Source organism: Mustelus asterias, chromosome 14, assembly GCF_964213995.1.
Source record: "Mustelus asterias chromosome 14, sMusAst1.hap1.1, whole genome shotgun sequence".
Classification (NCBI taxonomy): Eukaryota; Metazoa; Chordata; class Chondrichthyes; order Carcharhiniformes; family Triakidae; genus Mustelus; species Mustelus asterias.
This window is the reverse complement of record NC_135814.1, coordinates 56,096,611-56,122,650: the sequence shown is the minus strand read 5'-3', so window position 1 is coordinate 56,122,650 and position 26,040 is coordinate 56,096,611. Positions and strand designations below refer to the sequence as shown.

At 42.2% G+C, this 26,040-nt stretch overlaps 1 protein-coding gene across 7 annotated transcripts in view; it reads left to right on the top strand.

The window, feature by feature from the left end:
• The window catches only part of LOC144503689 (lysosomal cholesterol signaling protein-like), a 65,488-nt gene extending 39,448 nt beyond the window's left edge, over positions 1-26,040 (top strand). Inside the window, exons 7-16 of one of the 7 annotated variants that reach the window (XM_078228422.1) lie at positions 138-258; positions 2,919-2,997; positions 7,778-7,871; positions 14,316-14,529; positions 17,441-17,539; positions 17,981-18,114; positions 18,592-18,687; positions 18,796-18,860; positions 21,323-21,460; positions 24,874-26,040. In XM_078228422.1, coding sequence (XP_078084548.1) covers positions 138-258; positions 2,919-2,997; positions 7,778-7,871; positions 14,316-14,529; positions 17,441-17,539; positions 17,981-18,114; positions 18,592-18,687; positions 18,796-18,860; positions 21,323-21,460; positions 24,874-24,886 — 1,053 coding nt within the window. In that variant the 3' untranslated portion in view covers positions 24,887-26,040. Of the gene's footprint in view, positions 1-137; positions 259-2,918; positions 2,998-7,777; positions 7,872-14,315; positions 14,530-17,440; positions 17,540-17,980; positions 18,115-18,591; positions 18,688-18,795; positions 18,861-21,322; positions 21,461-22,026; positions 22,066-24,791 lie in introns of those variants that run through there. The other 6 variants (XM_078228419.1, XM_078228421.1, XM_078228423.1 and 3 more) reach the window with 6 other exon arrangements.

The window sequence follows — 26,040 nt, the reverse complement described above, 5'->3', positions numbered from 1 at the left end:
GTTCAACCTGAACTAGCAACAAATGAGAAATCCAGCTGACTTTGTAGAAGGTCAATTCTGATTCTTCTTCCCTCAGTAAACTGAATATTAATCCCTTTGTCTACTGAATTTTATATTATTTTATAATTGTCTTCCAGACGATGGTGTGTTTGGGAATGATCATGTGGTATATTATCACGAAGCAAAATAATCTTCTGGGTCAAGTCCTGGTGTTCATTGTGCTCTATAGTTCTTTGTATAGTACATATGTATGGACAGGTAAGGTGCCTAAAACATAAATAATTTTAGAAAGCTTTTTCAACCCATTCATTTGACTTTCTTCATTTGTATGTTATAATTTTTACAGGCATTTAGAGACGCAAGGACTGATTAGGAACAGTCAGTATGGCTTTGTGAATGGAAAATCATGTCTCACAAATTTGATTGAGTTTTTCAAGGGGTAACCAAGAAGGTAGATGAGGGCAGTGCAGTTCATGTTGTCTACATGGACTTTAGCAAGGCCTTTGACAAGGTACCGCATGGTAGGTTGTTGCATAAGGTTAAATCTCACAGGATCCAGGGTGAGGTAGCTAAATGGAAAAAAAATTTGCTTGATGACAGAAGCCAGAGGGTGGTTGTAGTAGTTTGTTTTTCAAACTGGAGGCCTGTGACCAGCAGTGTGCCTCAGGGATCAGTGCTGGGTCCACTGTTATTTGTCATTTATATTCATGATTTGGATGAGAATATAGGAGGCATGGTTAGTAAGTTTGCAGATGACACTAAGGTTGGTGGCATAGAGGACAGTGAAGAAGGTTATCTCGGATTGCAGAACAAAGAGATCTAGGGGTACATGTTCATAGCTCCTTGAAAATAGAGTCACAGGTGGACAGAGTGGTGAAGAAGGCATTCAGCATGCTTGGTTTCATTGGTCAGAACATTGAATACAGGAGTTGGGACAATTTGTTGAAGTTGTACAAGACGTTGGTACGGCTACACTTGGAATACTGTGTACAGTTCTGGTCACCCTATTATAGAAAGGATATTATTAAACTAGAAAGTGTGCATAAAAGACTTAGTAGGATGCTTCCGGGACTTCATGGTTTGAGTTATGAGAGGCTGGATAGACTGGGACTTTTTTCTCTGGAGCATAGGAGGCTGAGGGGTGATCTTATAGAGGTCTATAAAATAATGAGGGGCATAGATCAGCTAGATAATCAATATCTTTTCCCAAAGGTCAGGGAGTCTAAAACTAGAGGGCATAGGTTTAAGGTCAGAGGGGAGAGATACAAAAGTGTCCAGAGGGGCAATTTTTTCACACAGAGGGTGGTGTGTGTCTGGAACAAGCTGCCAGAGGTAGTACTAGAGGCAGGTACAATTTTGTCTTTTAAGAAGCATTTAGACAGTTACATGGGTATAGAGGGATATGGGCCAAATGTAGGCAAATGGAAGTAGCTTAGGGGTTTAAAAAAAAGGGCAACATGGACAAGTTGGGCTGTAAACCTCTATGACTCTATAATTTTTTGCATAACTCCTAGTTGGGATGGAGTTTCTCTGGGAGCCCTCAACATTGACTCCAGACCCAATGAAGTCTCATGGCATGATGATAAAAACAAGGGCCAAGAAACCTGCTACTGATAACCATGTACCGAGAGTGTGATGGAATACTCTCCACTTGCCTGGATGAGTACAGCTTCAATAACACTCAAGAAACTTAATATCATTCCCAGGGGTGGGCAATAAATGCTGACCATGAAAGAATAAAAAATAATCCCGAATAAAGCAACCTGTTTGATTGACACCACATTCACCAACTTAAATATTCATTTTCCTCCACCACTAACACATAGTGGCAGCAATGTGTACCATCTCCAAGATCTCCTTCGTTAGCACCTTCCAAACCTGCAACCTAGAAAGGCAAGGGCAGCAAATGCGTAGGAAAACCACTGCCTTCAAGTTTCCCTCCAAGCCACATCCATCCTGACTTAAAACTATAAAACTGTTCCTTCACTATCACTGGACCAAAATCTTATAGATCCCGTCCTAACAGCACTATGGGTATAACTGTACCATGTAGACTAAAGCAGCTCACCACCACCTTCTTGAGGGTAATTAGGGATGAGGAATAAATCCTGGCCTAGCCACACACCGTGAACAAATGAAGAAAAGTTTGTTTTACAATTTTGATTTCTCCTTTTAATATCTCACCTTCTCATTGTTTCCCCTCCTCACTGTCTCTTTTTTAAATTCTTTCTCCCTCTAATATTTACTGTTTCCCCCTTTTCACTTTCTCTTTTTTTCCTTTATCTTTCTCTTCCTGTTCTCTCTCGCTGGCGCTCTCTCTGTCTTCCCATCCTTACTTCATCTTTTTATTCACCTCCCTGTCCTTGCCTTTTCATTTTGTTTCCTTTTTGTCTTTTTTCTTTTACTGTTCTCTTTTTTTACTCAGTTTCTCTCTCTTATCTCCCATCCATTTTCCCTCCCCTATACATTTTTCTTTCTTTTATTTTTTTATTTGTTATCCAATGGGCACAATCTTGCCTGCCATTCTCACCATGCTCCCGCTACAACGTGGTTGGAGAATTTGGCGCCCAGCCAAATCTTCGTTCACTGCAGCAGGTAAGATCCTGCTGGTGTGAAGAGCCATCACATTCCAGGCAAAATTTTTTCTTTGTCCCTCCGTCTCTTTCACTCTCAGCATCTTCCTCTCCCCACCCCTGCCTCCCGTGAGGATCAGACCTCTGGCTCTGCTGTTGTTTCACCAGGAATTCTTCTGAGCTGCAGCATCAAAGTACAGATAAGAGTGACAGTGTTTTTTTTAAAGAACGGACTGCTCATCTGATCATTTATTTCATTAATTAGAGCTCTGATTAAAAACACAATTGGTTCACTGAGTTCCTGCAAAATGATTTAAAATGTCCCCAACCAATTTCTTTTAATAGGTCTCATAGCACTGTCATTACTTCTGTTGGAGAAAAATGCATCCAAGCAAAGAGGATTCTTCATTATTGCAGGATGGGGGTGAGAAAACTTCAAATCTTTCATTTTTAATCTTTGCCTTGAAAGTTTTTTTTTGGGGGGGTGGGAAATTATTTGCATGTTCAAATCGTATCTGCAGGAGATGATAGTTTAAATCTACAATAAACAAAAGAGTGGGGCAGAGTAACTTGCTATTTATTTCAATTTATTACGGCAGAGCAAATGTTTTCACCTCTTGTTTATTCATCTCTAATCAATACAGCTCAAAACGAGTGAACAGGTTTCAACAAAACCTGACACACATAGGGTCGGTCCCAAGAAAAAATTGATTAGTTTTTGATGGCGTTGTGAATCCGTATCCTGGAATTTTTTAAAGGATCTTACCATTTATCAGATCAAGCCTGAATGTTGTCCACGTCTTGCTGCATGTGGACAGGGCTGCTTCAATATCTAGTGACGAACCTCCAAGGAAAAGAAACAAAAATTTACCTAAATCAGCAGTCAGGGATGGGAATTTGAGAACAATAGTTCCAGCAACCTCAGGGTTTCTGCGGTCTGGCTGAAGAATGGCTGAAGAATGGCCACACATGTGCAGTTGGTGGAGTTCACCATCAGGATGGGAAATGGCGTGCGTGTCTGTATTAAAATGAATGTTTCGGGCGTGAACATCACCAGTGAGGTTCCACGACTTCCAGGGTTTTGCCAGATCTGGAGCCCCTGCCGCCATTTCCATGGACGGCAAGCATGGACTCAACATTGCCCCCAGAGTTACAGTGAGACCAGTTAGTTCACGGTGTAAGGAGAACCTGGGCTTGGGTGGTTGATGAAAAATCCATTGAATTTGCCTTGGTGGCTTCTGTCAGTCATTTTGGAGTGTGATGTGCCCGAACACAGTTTGCCTATAGATTTACATGTACCAATTACTTACCTTGAATATTAGAACATAAGGCAGAACTTGTAATTTTTTTTATCTTTGTAAATTTGTATGTATCTGTAAAGTTATTATTGGGGTGAAGGAATAATTTGATTTGAATCATTCACTGATTGAGATCTTTCCAGCCTTCTTGACCAGAAAATAGTTCATTTTTCTTTAATAAATGTTTTATTCTTTGTTTTATAAGTACATTAGCATGGTGCATTGACCCGAACAGGCGCCGGAGTGTGGCGACTAGGGGAATTTCACAGTAACTTCATTTCAGTGTTAATGTAAGCCTTAGTTGTGACTAATAAACAAACTTTAGTCCTGTAAATCTGTTCAGTTACTGTCCTCCATGGTTTCTTAAAAGAAAATTAAAGTTAGGATCTATCAAGCCAGGTTTCACGTTGGGATCTGATTTGTCCAGTATTCACATCAGCTGGGATCGTAACAACCTGAGGATTTGCGAATCATGCTGAACGTTGTGCAATCATCTACAAACATCCCCACTTCACACCTTACAATAGAGGGAAGATCATTGATAAAACAACTGAAGATGCGTGGGCCGAGGACACTACTTTGGGGAACTCCTGCAGTGATATACCGAGACTGAGATGATTGACTTCCAACAACTACAACTTAACTTCCTTTGTGCTAGATATGACTCCAACCAGTCGAGAGATTTCCCTATGATTTCCAGTGACTTCAGTTTTGCCAGTGTTCCTTGATGCCATGCTTTGTCAAATGCTGCCTTGATGTATGGGCAGTCACTCTCACCCAACCTCTGGAGTTTACCTCTTTTGTCCTTGTTTGGATCAAGGCTATCATGAAGTCAGGAGCAGTGTGGTCCTGGTGGAACCCAAACTGAACATCAGTGAGCAAGTTATTGCTGATTAAGTGTTTGCCTGATAACTTTGTTGATGACACCTTCTATCACTTTGCTGATGATCAAGAGTAGACTGATGGGGGTAATTTGCCACGTTGGATTTCTTCGGCTTTTTGTGGGCAGGACATTCCTAAGCAATTTTTCACAATGCAGTGTGAATGTAAGCTTACTTGTGACACTAATAAATAAACTTAAAAAACTTAAAACTTCTTGAACCGCTACAATTCATGTGGTGCAGGTACACCCACTGCTGTTTGGGAGGGAATTCCAGAATTTTGACCCAGCGGCAGTGAAGGAAAATTATATATTTCCAAATCAGGATGATGTGTGGCTTGGAGGGAACTTCCAGGTGCTGGTGTTTCAATGTGTCTGTTGCTGTTGTCCTTCCAGATGATAGTGATCATGGCTTTGAAGGTGCTGTCTAAGGAGCCTTTGTGAGTTCCTGCAGTACATCTTTTAAATGGTACACACTGCTGCCAATGTGTGAAGGGAGTGAATGTTTGTGGATGATGTGGCAATATAGTGGGCTGCTTTATCCTGGATTGTGTCAGGTTTGAGTGTTGGAGCTGCACTCATCGAGGAAAGTACCTTGTAGATGGTGGACAGGCTTTGAGGAATTAGGAGGTGAATTATTCGCTACAGGATTTGTAGCCACTGACCTTCTCTTGTAGCTACAGTATTTATGACCAGTGTAGCTCAGCTTCTGGTTAGCGGGAACCCCAGGATGTTGATAGTTGAGGATCCAGCGATGGTAATGTCATTGAATGTCAAGGGGAAGTGGTTAGATGATCTCTTGTTGGTCATTGCCTGGCACTTCTGTGGTATGAATGTTACTTGCCACTTGTCAGCCCAAGCCTGGACATTTCCAAGTCTTGCTGCATTTGGACATGGACTGCTTCAGTATCTAACGAGTCATGAATGGTGCTGAACATTGTGCAGTAATCAATGAACATCCCCACTTCTGACCTTATGATGCAACGAAGGTAATTGATGAAGATGGTTGGGCCGAGGACAGTACGCTGAGGATCTCCTGCAGTGATGTCCTGGAAATAAGATGACCTTCAACAACCACAACCATCTTCCTTTATGCAGGTATGACTCCATCCAGCAGAGAGTTTTACCCCTGATTCCCATTGACTCCGATTTTGCTGAGGCTCCCTTGATGCCTTGATATCCAGGGTAATCACTCTCATCTCACCTCTGGAGTTCAGCTCTTTTGACCATGTTTGAACCAAGGCTGTAATGAGGTCAGGCGCTGAGTGAATCAATTCTCATAAAAGTAAGTTGCTCAAATTCTAATAGAAGCAACTGACACCACTAAAATTGTAGGCAAGCATCGAAAGCAGGCCTGATTTTGCAACTTGAATATTTGGGGGCGATTCTTCCATCGCGACCCACACATTTTCTGGCGGGTCGGGTCGGGAGATGTGCGTGTCGGGCATTTCGCGGGATTCGCACATGCGTTCCCGACGCATGCGCATCTCCCAGAGCCAGAGAACAGGCACAGTCGAGACCACACTGGAAACTGGCAGGAAGAGAGGTAAGTGATTTTAATCTGTTTTAAATGTCATTATCGAGCCCGGCACAGAACTTCCCGGGCCCGATAGCGTCTCCCACCCCACCAGGAGTATTTCAGTCCAGAGGGGTTTAGAGTAGCTTCCCCCCATTCGGAGAACTAGCGGGAGACCCCGCTGGAGTGAAGGGGGAGCAAGAGGAGCCCCCCAGGGGTCGGGTGGCCAAAGGACAAAGTGCACATGGCCAGGGGGCACCCTGGGCCTAGGGGGCGATTGGTGAGGGTGGAGGTCCCGCTGCCACTTTGCATGGGGATCGGTCTCGGCCGGAGGGAGGGCAGCAATTGTGGCGGGCTGGGATCTGCCTCCCGTTGAGGGAGATTGGGGCTCTCTGGGACGGGGAGAGATGGTCGGGGCTGGCCCAGGAATTGTCATGGGGGCTCTGATCGGCCCGTGGTGGTGTCGAGAGGGGCAACACTGTGGGGGACCTGGGCTGGTCAGTGCAAACGGGGAGACTGACCGATCGGAGCCAATGTGCATGCGCAGAGTTCCGGAGCTGTCAGCCTCTGGGGCAAATAGGCTCCACCCCTGGGTTTTTAATGATATTCACGATTGTGATCCCTGCATTGCACAGAGTGGGGAGATTCAGGTCTGAAGTTGCACTGAAAAAGCAGTTGTGATCTAGACCAGTTTTCTCGCCAATTCAGTACTTTTGGGAGAATCGCCCCCTTTATTTCACAAGTTTATATGTGCATTCACTGCAGTGCTTACATGTCAGCTAAAGTCATCTTGAAACATATGGGGGAGTGATTCTCCCATCCCACTGCGCTGCTTTTGTAGCGCAGCAAGCGGAAGACTGGAGCGGGGGCGGGGGGATCAGTGCGGGGGGGAAGATCACGGGGGTGGTGGTCATCGAGGCAGGCTGATGGAGGGCAGGGGGTTCGCGGCTGACCCAGGCATGTTCGGGAGGCCAGTAATTGGGCTCTGTGGAGGGTCGCACAGCCGACGATGCAGGGGTGACAGGCTGGCCAGTGACCGAGCTGGCCAGCAATCGGGAGGCCGATAGTGCGGGGCCACGGCACGTGTGCCGATCTCAGCGTTGACAGTTCGGTGCATGTGCAGTGGCCTGCTCAGCGCTGTGCTGCTGGTCTTTCCAGCGGGAATCGGCCCCAACCCCAGCTTCTTGGACTGATTCATGCTAGTGCACTTTGCAGTGCACAGAGTGTGGGAGATACATTTTGAAACTCCCGCTGAAAAAAACAGCATGATTTACTCCAGTTTTTACACAAATCCAACGCTTAGAAGTTTTTTGGGAGAATGCCCCACCCCCATGTCTATTTTAAAGATTGATTGTAGTTTTCTGCCATGTCTATGCCCACAGGACCAGCACTACAGGTGTGACTTTTTTGCCTGTCATCTCGGCTAATAAACCTTTTTAATTTCTTTGGCAATGCATAATTGTGATCCATTATTCTAGCAATTAGTAGCCGTATGTTTTTGTTTTATTAGGATACCAGCATTCATTGTGGGAATGCTATTGATAACTGGTCATCCAAATACACAACCACTGGGAGATTCAGCATTCTTTTATGGAAATACTCAGGTATGAATTAAATGGCATCTCTGAATCACCCTCAAAAGTATCTAGCTGAAGCCACTGTAAACTCTTACATATGCTGTACTATCTCTGCAGATTGAATTGGAATTCAATCTTCAGAGATCCACATTTAATTCCAGCTGTTGTACTAGAATAATTCAAAATAGTGTTGCATTTATCATCAACATGCAAGTTTGAAGAAAGATGAAAGTAATTCACTTTTGATATACTTTATTTTGAAATGCCTGAAATTTGATACTCTATTGTTGTTGAGGTCAAGATAGAACATAATTCTAAGATGTAGTGTTTAAATCATCAAAAGAAAACTCTTAAATTCATATTGGAGCTTTAATAGTTATGATTTACAGGGACGGAATCCACCAGATGCATGGAATTTACAACACAGAAACAGCCCTTTTGCTGGATGTTTACTCCACATGAGTCTCCCACCCATTTTATTCACCTTGTCTTACCCTATCAGCATATTGAGTTGAAGAATAAAAGATCTTTCAGATTTATTTTTAAAGAACAACTGAAGCTGGGGGATATCACTGTGTGCCCACCAGCGATTTCGGTTTTGCAATGTAAGGTATCTATAGACCATTATTTAGGACAATCTTAATAACTGGCACCAACAGAGCAGCTCCAGGACACAACTTGTGTACTGACATAGCCCAGGAGAGGTGCGGATGCACATGATGATGGCCCTGATGCTGCTTGTTTGCTATTTGCACAAGAATATCAGAAGTAACTTCTTGGATTTTCTTTGGGAAAAGGTAGTTTGACCTGAAAGTATTAAGATCCCCTCCATTTTTCTGTAGATCATGAGACCAAGTTGTATGCAGATAACTTTCTGCAGTGTTTTGTTTTGGGTTCTAAGCCATAAAAATAATTTAGCTCCCAAAGTTCAATCCTCGGTCAGTGCTTAGTTAACTGATCTCAGTCAGGGAGGTATAAGTGGACCTATAATTAGCCTCAGTGACGTGGAAGAGAACAATGTCTTTGTGAAATTGCCAATAAAGGAGTAATTATTCTGTAATTTGCTATGCTCAGGCAATGTGCATCTATTAGAACATTAATTAGGTTTTTGAGAGATGCACTACATTATGATATTTGCTAAAATTTAGTTGGATGGGTAGAACTTAACCTATGTACTCTCACTGTTCACTAATGTTAGCAAGACTGTTCGTATAATTATAAAGCAGCATACTTCCAAGTTTTATGTTAACAAATTGTGGAAGTGTAAGATATTCTTTCGTGTAGTTAAATTAGCTGAAGATAGGGGTAATCAAGATTTTGAGGGGGATGGACAGGGTAAATAGTGAGAAATTGTTTCCTCTTAAGAGTACATCAAGAACTAGAGGGTACGGATTCAAAATAATGGGCAAAAGGAGTAGAAGTGATGTGAGGAAAAATGTTTTCACCCACGTGCAGACTACGCATAGACAGTGACCTGAGCCGGGAATCAAACCCAGGTCCCTGGCGCTGTGAGGCGGCAGTGCCACCGTGCTGTCCCACTATTGATTTTGTCCTCGGCTATAGTTTTCAGAAGTTTTCCATTATAAGCCATGTTCTCCTCTTGTACATCTGCTTTTACATTTTTACCATCATTTGTAACAAAGCTCAAATATGTAGGCCGAGATTCTCCCAAATACATTCTAAGTTCCCAATGTGTGGGAAAATGGGAGAAAATCCCACTTTTTTTTAGTGTGACTTCCAGAATGAATCTCCAACACTGTGCATCACATAGTGCCCTAGCATGATTCACTCTGGAAATCAGTGGGTGGGGCCTAATCCCACCCAAGAGGTCGGCGCATAGCACTGAGCGGGCCACTGTGCATGTGCCGATCGGCCAGATCAGAGATTGGCACATGCGCAGTGGACCCCATTGCCGGCCTCCAGATCACTGGCCAGCCCGATCGCTGGCCAGCCCCACAACCCCCCATCGCTGGCTTTCCAAACCACCCCGCCCCGCCCCCCCCATCCTGACCACTAGCCTCCCCGCTATTCAGATGTCAATGTTAATTTCAATATTGAAACCGGCGCAAAGCTAATGACACCGAAAATGTCAGTGCTGGAGATGTGCGGAGGCCGTGACGCCCAGTGGGAAACCTGGGTGGGCGAAATGGCGCCTGCTGCGCTACTCGAGCAGCGCTGCAGGCTGGGAGAATTATCCCCATAATGTGTCTGTCACATTGTCATCCTTCACAACTATATTCTGAACTTGATCTATACTCTTAATTTTATTTCAACTCTTCCAATGCATTCCTGGCCAGCCTCTCTTGTATTTCACTCTCCATCATCCAAAATTCTGCTACATGTGTCTTCACTTACACCAAGGCCTGAATATTTGCAGCGATGGAAAGATGTGTGAGAGGTGAAGGCTAGAGGGCTTTTTTTGTTTGTTTATTTTTACAGCACCAAGGCTGATCTCAGTGGGTCTGACTCAGTGTCCCCCCACCCCCAGAACAAAATCAGACCATCCCGGTTACTTTCTTTCAAGTCAGGCTTTAGGAGTCGGTAATTTTCCACTCGGGAGCAAATATTCAGGTCCAAGTCCCATTCATCTATCATCCCCATGCTTGCTGATCTACATTGGCCCCTGGTTAAGCAAGGCCATCATTTCAAAATGTTCATTCTTGTTTTCAAATTCCTCAGTGGCCTCGTTCTCTCTGTCTCTGTTGGCTCCTTTAATCACAGTATCCTTCCAAATCTGTGTTCCTCCAATTCTGGCCTCCTGATGATCCCTGATAAATCAGTGCTTGCTCTCTATGGAATATTGGCACATGCGCAGTGGCCTGCTCAGTGCTATGCGCCGACCTCTCGGGTGGGAATTTATAACCCTGGTAATGTGACAAACCATGATCCAAGCAAAAATCATCGTTTCTGTATTTGGCTTACTGGATATGTCAGAAGCATTCCTGTGATCACCTACTCTTCCCACTGTTAATATCCATTCTATCACATTAAATATTACATAATAGTTAGAGCACAGAAATGGACTGAATCTCAGCCCGATGTACTTCCATCTGCATTTGTGAACATATTCGTCCATTTCTTTCTTTCTCATGTGATCACCTAGCTTCTCCTTAAATATTCTTTGTGATAGCAAATTCCACCTCGTATCAATTCTGTATAAAGATAATTCTCCTTAATTTAATATTGGATTTATTAGCAAGTGTGTTATACTTCGACCCCAATTCCGGTCTCATCTGCAAGTGGAATTATACATGTACTATCAAACCCTTTCAAAATCTCCTTTCAGGCCATCCCTCAGTCGTCTCTTTACTAATAAAAAGAAAGCCTTATCTGTTCAATCCTTTCTGCTGGGTGTAACCTTTCAATTCTGGTACTGTTCTAATAAGTCATTGTTGAACCTTTCCCAGTGCCTTTGTTTCCATAATATTGTATCAAGAGCAGAACTGTTCCCAGTACTCCAAATGCAGTCTAACCAGGATCTTATGAAGGTTCACATAACTTTACTACCATTCAACTCCACTACTTAAAGAGACCCTGAGAAGGTCAGAATGGAAACAGGCCAGCACAGTGGTTAGCACTGCTGCCTCACAGCGCCAGGGACCTGGGTTTGATTCCCGGATTGGGTCACTGTCTGTGCGGAATCTGCACGTTCTTCCCATGTTTGCGTGGGTTTCCTTCGGGTGCTCCGGTTTCCTCCCACATTCCGAAAGACGTGCTGGTTAGATGCATTGGTCATGCTAAATTCTCCCCCAGTGTACCCGAACAAGCGCCAGAGTGTGGCAACTAGGGAATTTTCATTGTAACTTCATTGCAGTGTTAATGAAGCCTACTTGTGACACTAATAAATAATCTTTAGAAGTGTCAAGACAGAGACAACAACAGTGGAAAGGCAGCACCATGGTTCTCAGATGCCTTCCAGGAGCCAAGGGCCCACAGAGAGATTGTGTTCTCTGTGGACTGAAAGAAGGGAACCTCGGAGAACATTCTCCACTCCACCTGACGAAGGGGCAGTGCTCCGAAAGCTAGTGGCATTTGCTACCAAATGAACCTGTTGGACTTTAACCTGGTGTTGTTAAACTTCTTACTGTGTTTACCCCAGTCCAACGCCGGCATCTCCACATCATGGCTGGAACTGACAGAGGAGGTTAGCAGCAGGAGTTTAATGCCTTGCTTCTGAATACATTGCCAGAAGAGGTTCAGTGACCTGATCAGGGCAGGTGTGGTGAGTGGCTTGCCAGATTCACCAGTCTTCTCCATGCAGAATAAGGTAGATCGTACAAAGTTTAGTGTAGTAGAGCTAAAATGCTGCAATAAAATAAATTGTTTGTAGGTCATAGCTCCCATAAAGATATGACTCTGACGCAAATCTTTGTCTCGTCACTGGATACAGGTGAGGTCCCAGAGGATTGGAGGATAGCCAATGTGGTCCCGTTATTTAAGAAGGGTAGGAAGGATAACCCGGGTAATTATAGGCCGGTGAGCTTGACGTCCGTGGTGGGGAAGTTGTTGGAGAAGATTCTTAAAGATAGGATGTATGCGCATTTAGAAAGGAATAAACTCATTAACGATAGTCAGCATGGTTTTGTGAGAGGGAGGTCATGCCTCACTAACCTGGTGGTGTTTTTTGAAGAAGTGACCAAAATGGTTGACGAAGGAAGGGCCGTGGATGTTGTCTATATGGACTTTAGTAAAGCGTTTGACAAAGTCCCTCATGGTAGGCTAGTGAAAAAGGTTGGGTCTCATGGGATAAAGGGGGAGGTGGCTAGATGGGTGGAGAACTGGCTTGGTCATAGAAGACAGAGGGTGGTAGTGGAAGGGTCTTTTTCCGGCTGGAGGCCTGTGACTAGTGGTGTACCGCAGGGCTCTGTATTGGGACCTCTGCTGTTTGTGATTTATATAAATGATCTGGAAGAAGGAGTAACTGGGGTGATCAGTAAGTTTGCGGACGACACAAAACTGGCAGGACTTGCAGATAGTGAGGAACATTGTCAGAGGCTACAGAAGGATATAGATAGGCTGGAAATTTGGGCAAGGAAATGGCAGATGGAGTTCAATCCTGATAAATGCGAAGTGATGCATTTTGGTGGGAATAATGTAGGGAGGAGCTACACGATAAATGGAAGAACCATAAAGGGTGTAGAGACACAGAGGGACCTGGGTGTGCAAGTCCACAGATCTTTGAAGGTGACGTCACAGGTGGAGAAGGTGGTGAAGAAGGCATATGGCATGCTTGCCTTTATAGGACAGGGCATAGAGTATAAGAGTTGGGGTCTGATGTTGCAGATGTATAGAATGTTGGTTCGGCCACATTTGGAATACTGCGTCCAGTTCTGGTCGCCACACTACCAGAAGGACGTGGAGGCTTTGGAGAGAGTACAGAGGAGGTTTACCAGGATGTTGCCTGGTATGGAGGGGCTTGGTTATGAGGAGAGATTGGGGAAACTGGGGTTGTTCTCCTTGGAAAGACGGAGGATGAGGGGAGACTTAATAGAGGTGTATAAAATTATGAAAGGCATAGATAGGGTGAACGGTGGGAAGCTTTTCCCCGGGTCGGTGGTGACGTTCACGAGGGGTCATAGGTTCAAGGTGAAGGGGGGGAGGTTTAACACAGATATCAGAAGGACATATTTTACACAGAGGGTCGTGGGGGCCTGGAATGTGTTGCCGGGCAAGGTGGTGGAGGCGGACACACTGGGAACGTTTAAGACTTATCTAGACAGCTATATGAACGGAGTGGGAATGGAGGGATACAAAAGAGTGGTCTAGTTTGGACCAGGGAGCGGCGCGGGCTAATTGTTCCTTGTTTCTCGTTTCAAGGCTTCATTCTATGATCATCTTGCTGGTGCCAGTACAGAGCGAGACTGCGGATAGTTGGGAACCTGTCTCTGGGGCAGGGAATGCATATGGTGTTCGTGGAAGTGGAAATGACTAGGGTTGGGAAGCATTTTCCGATCAGGGCCAGTGTGATCTCCTGGACTCGTTTCGATCGCCTCAGGGGGTCGGAGAGGAATTTCCCAGATTTTTTTCCCCCATATTGGCCCTGGGGTTTTCACTCTGGGTTTTCGCCTCTCCCTGGAGATCACATGGTCTGGAATGGGGGGGTGGGGGTGAGTTAATAGGTTGTGAGGAACAAAGCATCGTAGCTGTGAGGGACAGCTCGGTGGATAGGATATTGGTATGAAGATAGGCTGGAAAATTGGGCGGGGATCCTGGATTCAGGATTCAATCCTGGACCGGGGGGCGGCACGGGCTTGGAGGGCCGAAGGGCCTGTTCCTGTGCTGTATTGTTCTTTGTTCTTTGTTGTTCTTTGTTGACTCGTGTATGATTATAATTATGACCAAAGGTCTGTTTGCTACAAGCATATTGGGCTGTATTCTGTACATTCTATTCATCTGACCCTCAAATTGACATTCTTTAAAGGGCTATAGTGCGTGTTTTTCTTTCCTACTTTACATGTTTCTTATTTACAGGTCATTAGTACTGCAGTGGTACTGTCCTGCAGCATTCTTCTTGCGGGCTCGTCATTGATGCTAATGGGTCGGAAAAGACATGATAATGCTTACCAGATATTACAGCGCAACTCTATTTCCAGCAATTCCTGTGTGGACCCTAGTCTGAAAGATATTCAACCAACAGCTAAAAATGTAACATCTGATGTAGAATTTGCAACTGGAGAAAGTGAAGGTAATTTTTGTTTATGTAGCATGGAATGATAGATGTGGGATTTATTATCTGTTTCCTCCTTAAAACTTCCATAAATTACGTAAAGATGGTCTGGGCTGTTTCTCTGTCTCCCACCTGTGTTTGGATAGGCTACTAGATAGTTTAGTTAAGTCGGCATGATTTAGCAATATGGTTTGTATTTGTCCACAAGTACATTTGACATCATCATACAAAGGTGTCGTAAGTGAAGATTTGTGGTGCAGTGATCTGTTCAAAACTAGTAAGACGTCTCACAACATCAGGTTGAAGTCCAACATTTTTATTTAGAATCACGAGCTTTCGGAGTGCTGCTCCTTCATCAGGTGAGTGCCTGTTCAAAACTGGTTGAGAAGCGTACAGCTAAAATGTAATCAGTTGAATCCTAGTTGACTGTCTATTAACCACAGGAAGGATTTGTTGCATTTAAATGCCTTCTCAATGAGATTTCCTGAAAGTTTGTTTGCATTTTAATCTCTCATCCCGACATGATGTGTAGGTCCAAGTAGGAAAGAAAAGTTCACCTGACTCCTCAATTCCATTTTGTTTTAAAAATCCCCATCCCATTTTGAAGAGAGGCTAAGAAAATGCTCATCTTAGGGAGGGCTGAAGATGGAACAGCAGAATTGGTCATGTTTGCTGATAACTGCACAGTGTTCAGCGTCATTTGCAACTCCTTAGATACTGAAGCAGTCCAAGTCCAAATGCAACAAGACCTGGACAATGTCTAGGTTTGGACTGACAAGTGGCAAGTAACATTCATGCCACACAAGTGCCAGGCAATGACCATCTCCAACAAGAGAGAGTCTAATCATCACCCCTTGACATTCAATGGCATTAAATCCTGGGGGTACCATTGGCCAGAAATTGAACTGGACTAGCCATACTGTGGCTACCAGAGCAGGTCAGTGGCTCTGAATTCTGCTCCATACATGTGCTCTCTATTGTAAATATGTATAGTTATGAGTTGTTAATAAAGACTGACTGTTGCATACTCAAGACTACAAAGCCTACTTCATGGTGTCCAAAGCAGAACTCTTCATTCTGCACTGGTATGTCAGCCTTAATTCTTGTGCTCAAGTCCTGCAGTAAGACTTGAACCCGCAAACCTAAGACTCAGAAGCACAAGTGCTACCAGCTAAGCCATGATTAACACTAAAGATATTGGACGCTTGCTGATGCGTGTAGCCAGTGAAGAACATGGGGAGCACTGGCCGAATGCAGAAATCAGTTGTGTGCAGGCAGCAAGAAATTGGCATAACTACATCACTGGTCCACTGAACTGGTGAACAGGATAATTGACCATTATGATCCCCGAATCCATTTTTAGCAGCTTCCCCGTTAAACCCCTGTGCCGTCTAGAAACAAAGTTCTCTATGCTCATACTTAAGAGTGATCATGATACCAGTGAACTGTCAATCCTCAGACAGCGATACTTAACAAGCAGTCTGTATCTACTGAAAAGCAGCAGAAAAGATAATACAATTGAATATTGATTATTACATTGTAAAAAGAGACAACACTGAAAATTACGTAATCACCATTTCAAGTAACTTTCGGCATTTGTTATTTTGTAAACATTTGAGGTTTCATGTGAAAGCTTTGAATGCTGAAGTGTTATCAATTGATGGGTGGGATGTTCCTGTCCCGCCCACTGCGGGAATTGTAGTGGGCAGGGCAGAAAATTTGCGGACCGTTCAAAGGTCTGTTGGCATCGGGTGGAAATTTCCCGCCTTGGGGCGCGCGCGGCTGACAAATCCCACCCAGTGTTTTCTTATAACTGTAATGTTCTTAAGTTCCATTGAGAAAATAACACTTCTCACCATCAACAACTCGCATGATTAATATATTAATAATCTCTATCAGACAAAACTGATACCAAGGACGAGGTTTTACGGCTTCGCTCGGGCAAGACCGAAAATTCCCGCCCGAGCCCACCGGAGATTTCCGTTGTCGGACCCTCGCCCGTGCTGATTCCATGGCGGGCGAGATGGTAGAATTCCAGCCCCAATGTTAATGTGATTCACCTCAACCTCACATACTTGGAGTGTTGCTGAAAACAATTTTCAATTTTGTTTCTGAATTTGAACACTTACAGTTACTATATTTCATTTTTATTATCTGGTTATTTCATTAATCTTTTGACCATTCTATTTATGACTTAACTAGTTTGTGTTTTCACAAAATATATATCTGTTTTTATATAGCTAGAAATGCTTTTTGCAGTTGTTTTGCAGGATTCAACAGTTTGTAGAATTTGATCCACTCTTTAAAGATTGTATTAATGTTATTTGTTAAGTGATTTTGAACAATTGTGATTTTAAGATTCACTTTTTTCAATTTTGTGTTGTTATATTTGGTGCTTTTAAAAAAAAAACTACATTTTTGAAACAGCCATTTGAAAATATTAGAAATGCATTTGAAAATGTATGGCATAATAATTTTGGAGGGTTTGAAGTATAAAAGCAAGCACAATATGTATCGGGCTTGAATTTCAGCTTTTAATTCCATATTTGATTTATTATTGTCACATGTATTTAGTACACAGCGAAAGGTATTGTTTCTTGCGCTATACAGACAAAGCATACCGTACATAGAAAAGGAAAGGAGAGGGTGCAGAATGTAGTGTAGTCATAGCTAGGGTGCAGAGAAAAATCAACTTAATATGAGGTAGCTCCATTCAAAAGTCTGATGGAAAAGATTTAGAATACAGTTTTAGAAGCATAAAACAAGAGTAAAAGATAGAATTAGACAGTATGCTGGGCACATCTCATAAGAAGTCACTACGCTCTGGGGTCATCTTGAATTAGTATATATAAACCATATATAATTTTTTTTTTATTGGCATTGTTAAGTATGAATGCTCATGTTTAAGATATTTCTACTTTACTGACAGAAATCTGTGCATGTCAAATGGAAAATCAAGGTGAATTATGTTGTAGCAGCCAGCAAGTTCGGAATAATGACAGAAGTATAAATGAGGCATTATTGAATGGTAGGTTTATTAAACCAATATTAATTGGCTAATGAAGTGATAAGTTTTAATAACAAATGTTTTGATGGCTAAAAGCAAAACAAAATTATGACACACACTGCACAGCCTTTATGTATACTAATCTAGAAAACCTTACCTAGTCAATTATTCTGGTATGATATTTAACAAGGAGTTAGTAATTTGGCTATAAATGTTTAAAGTTTAAAGAGGCTGCATTCCTCGTGGTACAACTTGTATTTCTGCTTGTGCTCTTAATTCTTGAGTTAAATGATTGGGTTTCTCAATCAGATGCTAAAGCAATAATAGCTTTTAGATGAGTATCATTATTTGCTGAGAGTCTGGTATTGTTAAGTTTTCTTTCCTGCAGTTAACAAAACTCAGAACAATAAAACGGTAGTTCCAGTAGCTGCAATATGTTACCCCCTTTGATACATTTTACAGCAGAACAATGTACGGCCTTGTGCAAAGCTGAAAACTGCATGTTGATCCAAGAAGAACAGCAATTACAGAATACAGATCCACAGCTGGCCAGGCACGTGCTACTGTGCTTGCTTCTCATTATAGGCTTGTTTGCTGTAAGTCTGATTTTTTTTTCATGAATTTATTCCTTATAATGGTCACTTTAATCAAATAACACAAATTATATTTTATTTTCCCCCCCATAGTATTTACCTTTTATCTCCCTCATTTTCCCTCCCCTGTTTACCTGAAGACAATATTTTTAGTTGGTAACGGCCACTGCTCATTCTGCAGTAGTGTTGCCGAAGAGGCTATAATTCGTGTGAGCCTTGACAGTGAATTTCAGCAGACTGCTGGGGAGGCGAGTGAATAATCAGGAATGGAAAGCCTGGCTATGTTTTTCTCCCTGTGCTGCTGCTGTCACAGTTGAACAATGGCAGTTGCCATTTTAGTTGACCTAAACGGTACCGTGGGAAATGTTTGTCCAGAATATTATCTGTTTTATGTTAGTCATTTCACTGGGCTTGCACTTGCATTGATTGCATAAATAGCTTTTTTGATTTATCTCTCTTCATTTTTTTATCATTTTTCAGAATGTTTCCAGTTGTTTGTGGTGGCTGTTTAATCATGAGCCAGGTCGCCTTTACGTTGAGCTGCAATTCTTCTGTATAATCTTTAATTTTGGCCAGGTTTGTGTTTCCGATATTCTAGCTTTGTGTGATACTATTCTATTTAGTGGTTAATATCAATTTAAGTATCATGGGAAATAATTAATCTACATTTCTGTTTCCCTTCAGGGTTTTATTTCTTTTGGCATATTTGGACTTGATAAACATTTAATCATTCTTCCGTGTAAAAAGAGGTAAGTAATTTTATCTCATACAACGAAATAGCACCTTTTCTATCTCTTAAATAAGTGGCAATACAGCAGCTCTCGCAGTTTATATTAGGTCAGCAAGCTAAGGATTTTGATTGGAAATTTCAGGACTGATCATCACTGCAACCTCCTTATCATAGTTACCCAAGCACTGCCAGTCTTCGCTGTGTTCCTGATGGCAAACTTCAGATAGCCTTGTGCTGCAGAGGAGTTTTGGCATTTTCTAATCATGTAATGTAGTGAGCTGCAGTCATGATGTTCACAGTGTATTAGAATAGAAGCACATGGAGTCCCCACAGTGCAGAAGGAGGCCATTTGGCTCATCGAGTCTGCACCGATTCTGACATAGTATCTTACCCAGGGCCCAACATCCCACCCTATGCCTGTAACCCCACACATTTACCCTGCTAATCCATCCAACCTGCACATTGTGGGAAACTAAGGGACAATTTGGCATGTCCAATCCATCTAACCTGAACATCTTTGGACTGTGGAGGAAACCCATGCTGACACGGGGAGAATGTGCAGAGGTGTATTCTCTCCTATCATTTTTGATGAAGATCTGGCAACCTGGTTGACCAGTGGTAACAGTGAAAGATGTCAAAGGGGGAAAATATAAAAGATATGTTGTGATTCCAGAGAAATGCCACATAACGAAAAGTTTTAAAGTCCTGCAGCTGCCATAAGTGTTCAGACTATCTACCTAACTAGCTATATCTATTTATATGTCTATATTTAAAATGGGAATTCCCTTAGTAACTTGTCATGTGTAATTATAGTCACCTGTCTGTGATAACACAGCAGTGCTTTCACTGGGAGAGGGTGTGATCACAGCGTGACAAGTTTATGGAAACAGTTTCTATTACAAATACAGACATAATTTATAATGGAAAACATTGATAGGATGTGCATACCAGGGTAAAATATTATAAAGTATAAAGGTTGCATAAGTTGGATTGGCATAGAACAGTGTTGTGTAACTTTGCTGATGCGGAGAAAGTGGATGTGAGTTCATGTCCCTGCTACCTCATTATGAAGCTAATTCTTTCTTCTCCTGTGCTGTCAGAGAGCTGTTTTCATGCAATTTTAGGACTATTAAGAACATAGGAACATAAGAAATAGGAGCAGGAGTAGGCCATCTAGCCCCTCGAGCCTGCCCCACCATTCAATAAGATCATGGCTGATCTGATAGTGGTTTAGTTTCACTTACCCGCCCGCTCCCCATAACCCTTAATTCCCTTATTGATCAGAAATCTATCCACCTGTGACTTAAACATATTTAACGAGGTAGCCTCCACTGCTTCAATGGGCAGAGAATTCCAGAGATTCACTACCCTCTGAGAGAAGAAGTTCCTCCTCAACTCTGTTCTAAACTGACTCCCCCTTATTTTGAGGCTGTGTCCTCTAGTTCTTGTTTCCTTTCTAAGTGGAAAGAATCTCTCTGCCTCTACCCTGTCTAGCCCCTTCATTATCTTATATGTCTCTATAAGATCTCCCCTCAGCCTTCTAAACTCCAATGAGTACAGGCCCAATCTACTCAATCTCTCCTCATAAGCCATCTCCGGTATCAACCTGGTGAACCTTCTCTGTACTCCCTCCAAGGCCAATATATCCTTTCGCAAATAAGGGGACCAAAATTGCACACACTACTCTAGTTGCGGCCTCACCAGTACCTTGTACAATTGCAGCAAGACCTCCCTGCTTTTATACTCCATCCCCTTCGCGATGAAGGCCAACATTCCATTTGCCTTCTTGATCACCTGCAAACTGAGTTTTTGCGATTCATGCACAAGGACCCCCAAGTCCCTCTGCACAGTAGCATGTTGTAATTTTTCACCATTTAAATAATAGTTCATTTTACTATTATTCCTTCCAAAGTGGATAACCTCACACTTGTCAACGTTATACTCCATCTGCCGGATCCTCGCCCACTCACTTAGCCTATCCAAATCTCTCTGCAGACTTTCCGCATCCTCCACGCAATTCACTTTCCCACTCATCTTTGTGTCATCCGCAAATTTTGTTACCCTACACTCGGTCCCCTCCTCCAGATCATCTATGTATATGGTAAACAGTTGAGGCCCCAGCACTGATCCCTGCGGCACGCCACTAGTCACCAACTCCCAACCAGAAAAGCACCCATTTATTCCAACTCTCTGCTTCCTGTTAGATAGCCAATCCTCAATCCACGCTAACACTTTACCCCCAACTCCGTGTACCTTAATCTTCTGCAGCAACCTTTTGTGAGGCACCTTATCGAACACCTTCTGGAAATCTAAAAACACCACAGCCACCGGTTCCCCTCTGTCAACTGCACTCGTTACATCTTCATAAAACTCCAGTAAATTCGTCAAACATGACTTTCCCTTCATGAATCCATGCTGCGTCTGCTTGATCGAACCATTTTTTGGCATGTCATTAATTGAGCATTCTGATTAACTTGATAGGCTGGAATTCCTATGGCATGGAAGAAATCTAGGAGTACAGACTGACAATACATTAACTGAGGATATAAGGATGACTGGCCAACAGTTTTCTCAATATCATAAGGATCAGTGTGCCAGAGACATTGTCAAAGAGAGGAGGTATGAGCTTCTATTAGCATGACTCATGGGATTGTTCTGACCAATCCTTGGTTTTGGCAATGAATTGCATTTTCTTAATTTGCTTAAATTCTAATCGTTTTGTTTCAATCTGGAAGATACTCCAATTATTTCCTCAGATTTACTAATACTCCACCACTTATTAAAGGCCATTGGCATGATTCAAATTAACTGCAATTTTTTTTTGCTGTAAAAGTTTGCTCATTATATTGCATTTTGCACAGCAAATTAAAGAGCGAGCAAAAAGATATTTTTTGTACTGGAAATTTTGAAATATACATTGTATTGAAAGCAATAGTTTTAATTAATTAGGATATAATGCTTAAATTTGGGGAACGTTTTGAGCAATGTATACAATGGCCAGAATTTTAGCGTCCCACCCACCACGGGAATCAGAGTGGTCCGTTGACCTTGGGTGGGATTTTACGGTTTCGGGACGACCAAGGCCGTAAAATCCTGCCCAATTTGTACATGTTGCACTTTTCAAAGTATGTGATCTCAACAAAAACACACTTCTTGTGTTTATTAAAACATTTTTCTTTCCATAGATGTTTTTAATGTAGACATTGATTCAGCTTCAGAATGGTATGCTGTGTGGATGAATGATTTTGATTTGCAACCTGGATGAATGATTTGCACTGCACAGTGCTTACGTAGAAAGTTGCACGTTTGAAGCAGAATTCAGATACAAAATTGTGTTCTAAGCCAAATTTATCACAAAAGGACATGAGTTAATAAGTGTTAAAAATCTCAGCTAATTTATCTTTTTTGTATAGTGATAAGTATGTTTGGTTAGGTTTCAGTAGTCTCAACAGAATAGCACTTCAGTTTTGCTAAAATCATTTGACACATTGCAGTGCCTCACACAAAATGTATGGTGTGCAGATTGGAGGTTCCTTCTAGTCGGAAATGCTGAGATGAACTTTACTCTTTGAAAATAAAATTTTTTTTTTTCTAAATATGCTTTTCTTGTGCACTCCCAAAATAGAACATGAAATTCAGGTCATTCTTCTGTCATAACTTTGTCATAGAGATGGTGTCTATGACCTGGATATTTAACAGGGGTGGGGACAGGGAATCTGAAGACAGGGTGTACATAATGCTGGAGTTTCAGGTGAGCAGCACACAAGTTTGCGTCATCTCGCATATTGGTTTTTAATTCCACCAAATGCATATTGTCTCCTTGACAGATTCCTCACCCGGAAGTGAGCCTGATTGACAGGCTTGGCTTCCAGACAGGTGTGAAGGACTACAAGGAAGGCTCCAGTAGTAGGTAGATCCAATCTCCCAACAGCAGGGGTCTTTGTATGTAGGGAGGTGGGAGGAGAGATCTTGCATAACAGGGGAAGCATTTCTGCTTCTTCTGGCCCACAAGTGGTGCTGTAAAGATATTTCCTTCTCCCTGAAGCTGCTCTGCCTCCCTTAATCTGTCAGATTTTCTGAGGTCTGATAAACCCAGCCAGGCACTGTTGAACCAGCAAAACAGGTTATTTTGGAGGCTACCAGCCTAATTTACACTCTTGCATAGCTAATTCGACTCCTGAGAGCAGATTAGCTGCCCAACCTTACCTCATATCTGTTAAATCCAAAAGTGGATAGGAGGAGGTAGGTTGTGGGTCTGGCTTGACGGTTTTATATTTTTTTATATTTACCCCTTTTGGAATGTTAAGATTCACCATTATTTTTATAGCAAACCTAGACTATTATTCCAGTAATACTGCAATCCCCAATTGCCATTTTCAGGTTTTTTTTGCTCTCTCTTTTAGAATCATAAGCATCAGTGCATAAGGAGGTCATTCGGCCCATCGAGTCTGCACTGACCACAATCCCACCCAGGCCCTATCCCCATAACCCCATGCATTTATCCTGCTAATCCCCCTGGTACTAATGGGCAATTTACCATGGCCAATGAACATAACCTGCACATCTTGAGTTTTGGAGGAAACCGGAGCATACGCAGGACACACGGAGAAGTGTAAACTCCACACAGACAGTGACCCAAGCCAGGAATTGAACCCAGGTCCCTGGAACTGAGGCAGCAGTGCTAACCACTCTGCCATCGTGCCGCCCTCGTCATTTGTACATCATTATTAGCCCTGCAATTTTCTGTACTATGTGAGAAACCTCTGCTTCATCACACTAGCGTTAGCTTGTTGCCTAAGCAATTTCTTTTGGAACACTAAATTGCTTAGTGATTTTAGGAGTTTTCAGCAGCCTGCACATCCAAACTATATCTGCCTGTGCTCAGTTATTGCAGCAGTGAAGTTATTGGGAGCCAAAACTTGATATCCAGATGGTTCTCTCAATTTTCTACTACAAATAATTAGCTAACAAGTCCTGCATTATCAATAACAACTAGCATTTATATTATGCTATTAACATAGTAAAATGCCTCAAAGCACTTTACAGGAGCATAATGAGTCAAAATTGGACAGGTGACCAAAAGCTTGGCAATGAGATTAAGAAGGGTTTTGAAGGAGAAGTGTTTTCAGGAGGTAATTGCTTAGCTTTGGACCTAGAAAACTGAAGTCATGCGGCCAATGGTGGATTGAGTGAAAGAGGGGATGAACAAGAGGCCTTAGCTGTGGGAGTACAGAGTTCATGGAGAATTGATGAGCTGAAGGAGGGTAGAGAGAAAGGGGAAGTCAAGGCCATGGGTGGATTTGAACATGCGGATGAGAATTTTAAAATCAGAACATTTGGGAATGTGGAGCCAACTTAGGTCAGTGAGAGCATTGGTAAAGTGTGAATGATATGTACTGCAAATTAGCATGTGGGAAACAGAATTTTGGATGAGCTTAAATTTATGGAGGGTGGATAATGGGATGGCCTCCAAGCTTCGGATTAGTTGAGATGACGATAGCTGAAGTATGGAAGAGGGTTTCAGCAGCAGGTTGACTCAGGCACAGTTGGATTTTATGATGGTGGAAGTAGGCAGGTTGGTGACAAAGATGTGAGGTCGGAAGTCTAGCTCTGGGTCAAATAGAGCTGAGGTTTGAAAAGTCTGGTTCAGTCTAAAATGGTAGCTCGGGGATTAAAGAACAATGGCTTTGATCTCCCCAACCCAATCCAGGTCTGGATGTCAGGCAAGTATTCTGACAACTGTGGCCATGATGGTGGAGGTAAGGTAGAGCTGGATGCTGTCTGCCTGTGTGTGGAAGTGGGATTTCCTTTGAGTAACGCTACAATATGTTTTAGTTCAACATGGTTGTAAATAGTTGATTTTAGACAGTTTTTGGTTTATAACTAATCTTAATTTCCTACCATTCCACTGCTTTCTACTGTTCTTGGTGTTTCCTTTCCTGTGAAACAGTGATGTGAAACTTACAGACCAAGTGGATGAATCATTCCTTTGACACAGGTGTGGTGCAGAAACCTTTGCTGATGTCTTCCAGGGCTGTGATCTAGTGGACTGGTTGATTCAAGTTGGTCTGGCTCATGACCGAGGTGAAGCTGTTAAGTATGGAGATCGGTTGCTGGAAGGTGGTGTCATTCAGCACATTACGAATGAATATTCATTTCAGGATGAACCTTTGTACTATCGTATGATGCACATGAATGAAGCATGATTTGTGCTATCATTAGAGCTGCTCTGAATCCAGAGATGAAATGTGTGAGGTTTTCTTCATTGCTGTAAAATGCATTGGACATTTTTTTAAATTTCTGCCTTTTTAAAAAAAATATATTGTTAACCAAAGAATTTGAAGTCCCCATTTACTAAATAAAGTGGTTAAATTTGCTTTCAACGTTTACTAAGATGTGAAGCCCATGCTGCATTAACATATTATATCAATGGAAATGTAAAATGTGACTTGCACTAAAGTGTCAAAGTAGACAGTGGTTTTAGGGTTTCCCTTGCACTATATTGCAAATATATTTGAACCAAAGTGCTGATATTGCACTGAAGTATAGATTAACATTTTATGTTCTGTATCTGGGGAACAGAAAAACTAACAACTGCTTTTGCAGCAAATGGGTACTCACTATGGAGCTGGATACTTTTGCCAAAAGCCTCAACCTTCCATGTATCATCACTGTGACATTGAAGACTTGATATTTCTTAACTTTATTAAGAAAACTAGTACATGGAAAGAAAAGCAATGGCTAAAACAGGGTAAATAAATCTCATGAACTACACGTTGTATGAGTCTGTTAAGCAAATTACATTCATAACAATCCCGCAGTCTGTACATGGATCTTCATGACGGGTATGTTGACAATGCATAACTAAATGTTAACAACTGCACTTTATGTTAAAAGGTGTCCTTTTAAATTCGATATGAAACATGTAAAAGGCTTTGTGAAAGCTGAATCATTTAATTATACTTATCCAAAGTATCTGTTTAACACTGAATTGTAAAAGATCAAGAAAGAAGCTGGAAGATTATAAATGAGTTGTCAACCTATTTCTTTTTAACTTAATTTTAGCTATATGGTAAAATTAAAAAATAATGGCATGTCATTTGTTGGAATTTCTATGGAATGTAACCTGATATTGTAATAAATATTTTGATATGTTTAAGTGTCCTGTAAAAATAAAGAAATAAAACTTTTTTTTAATA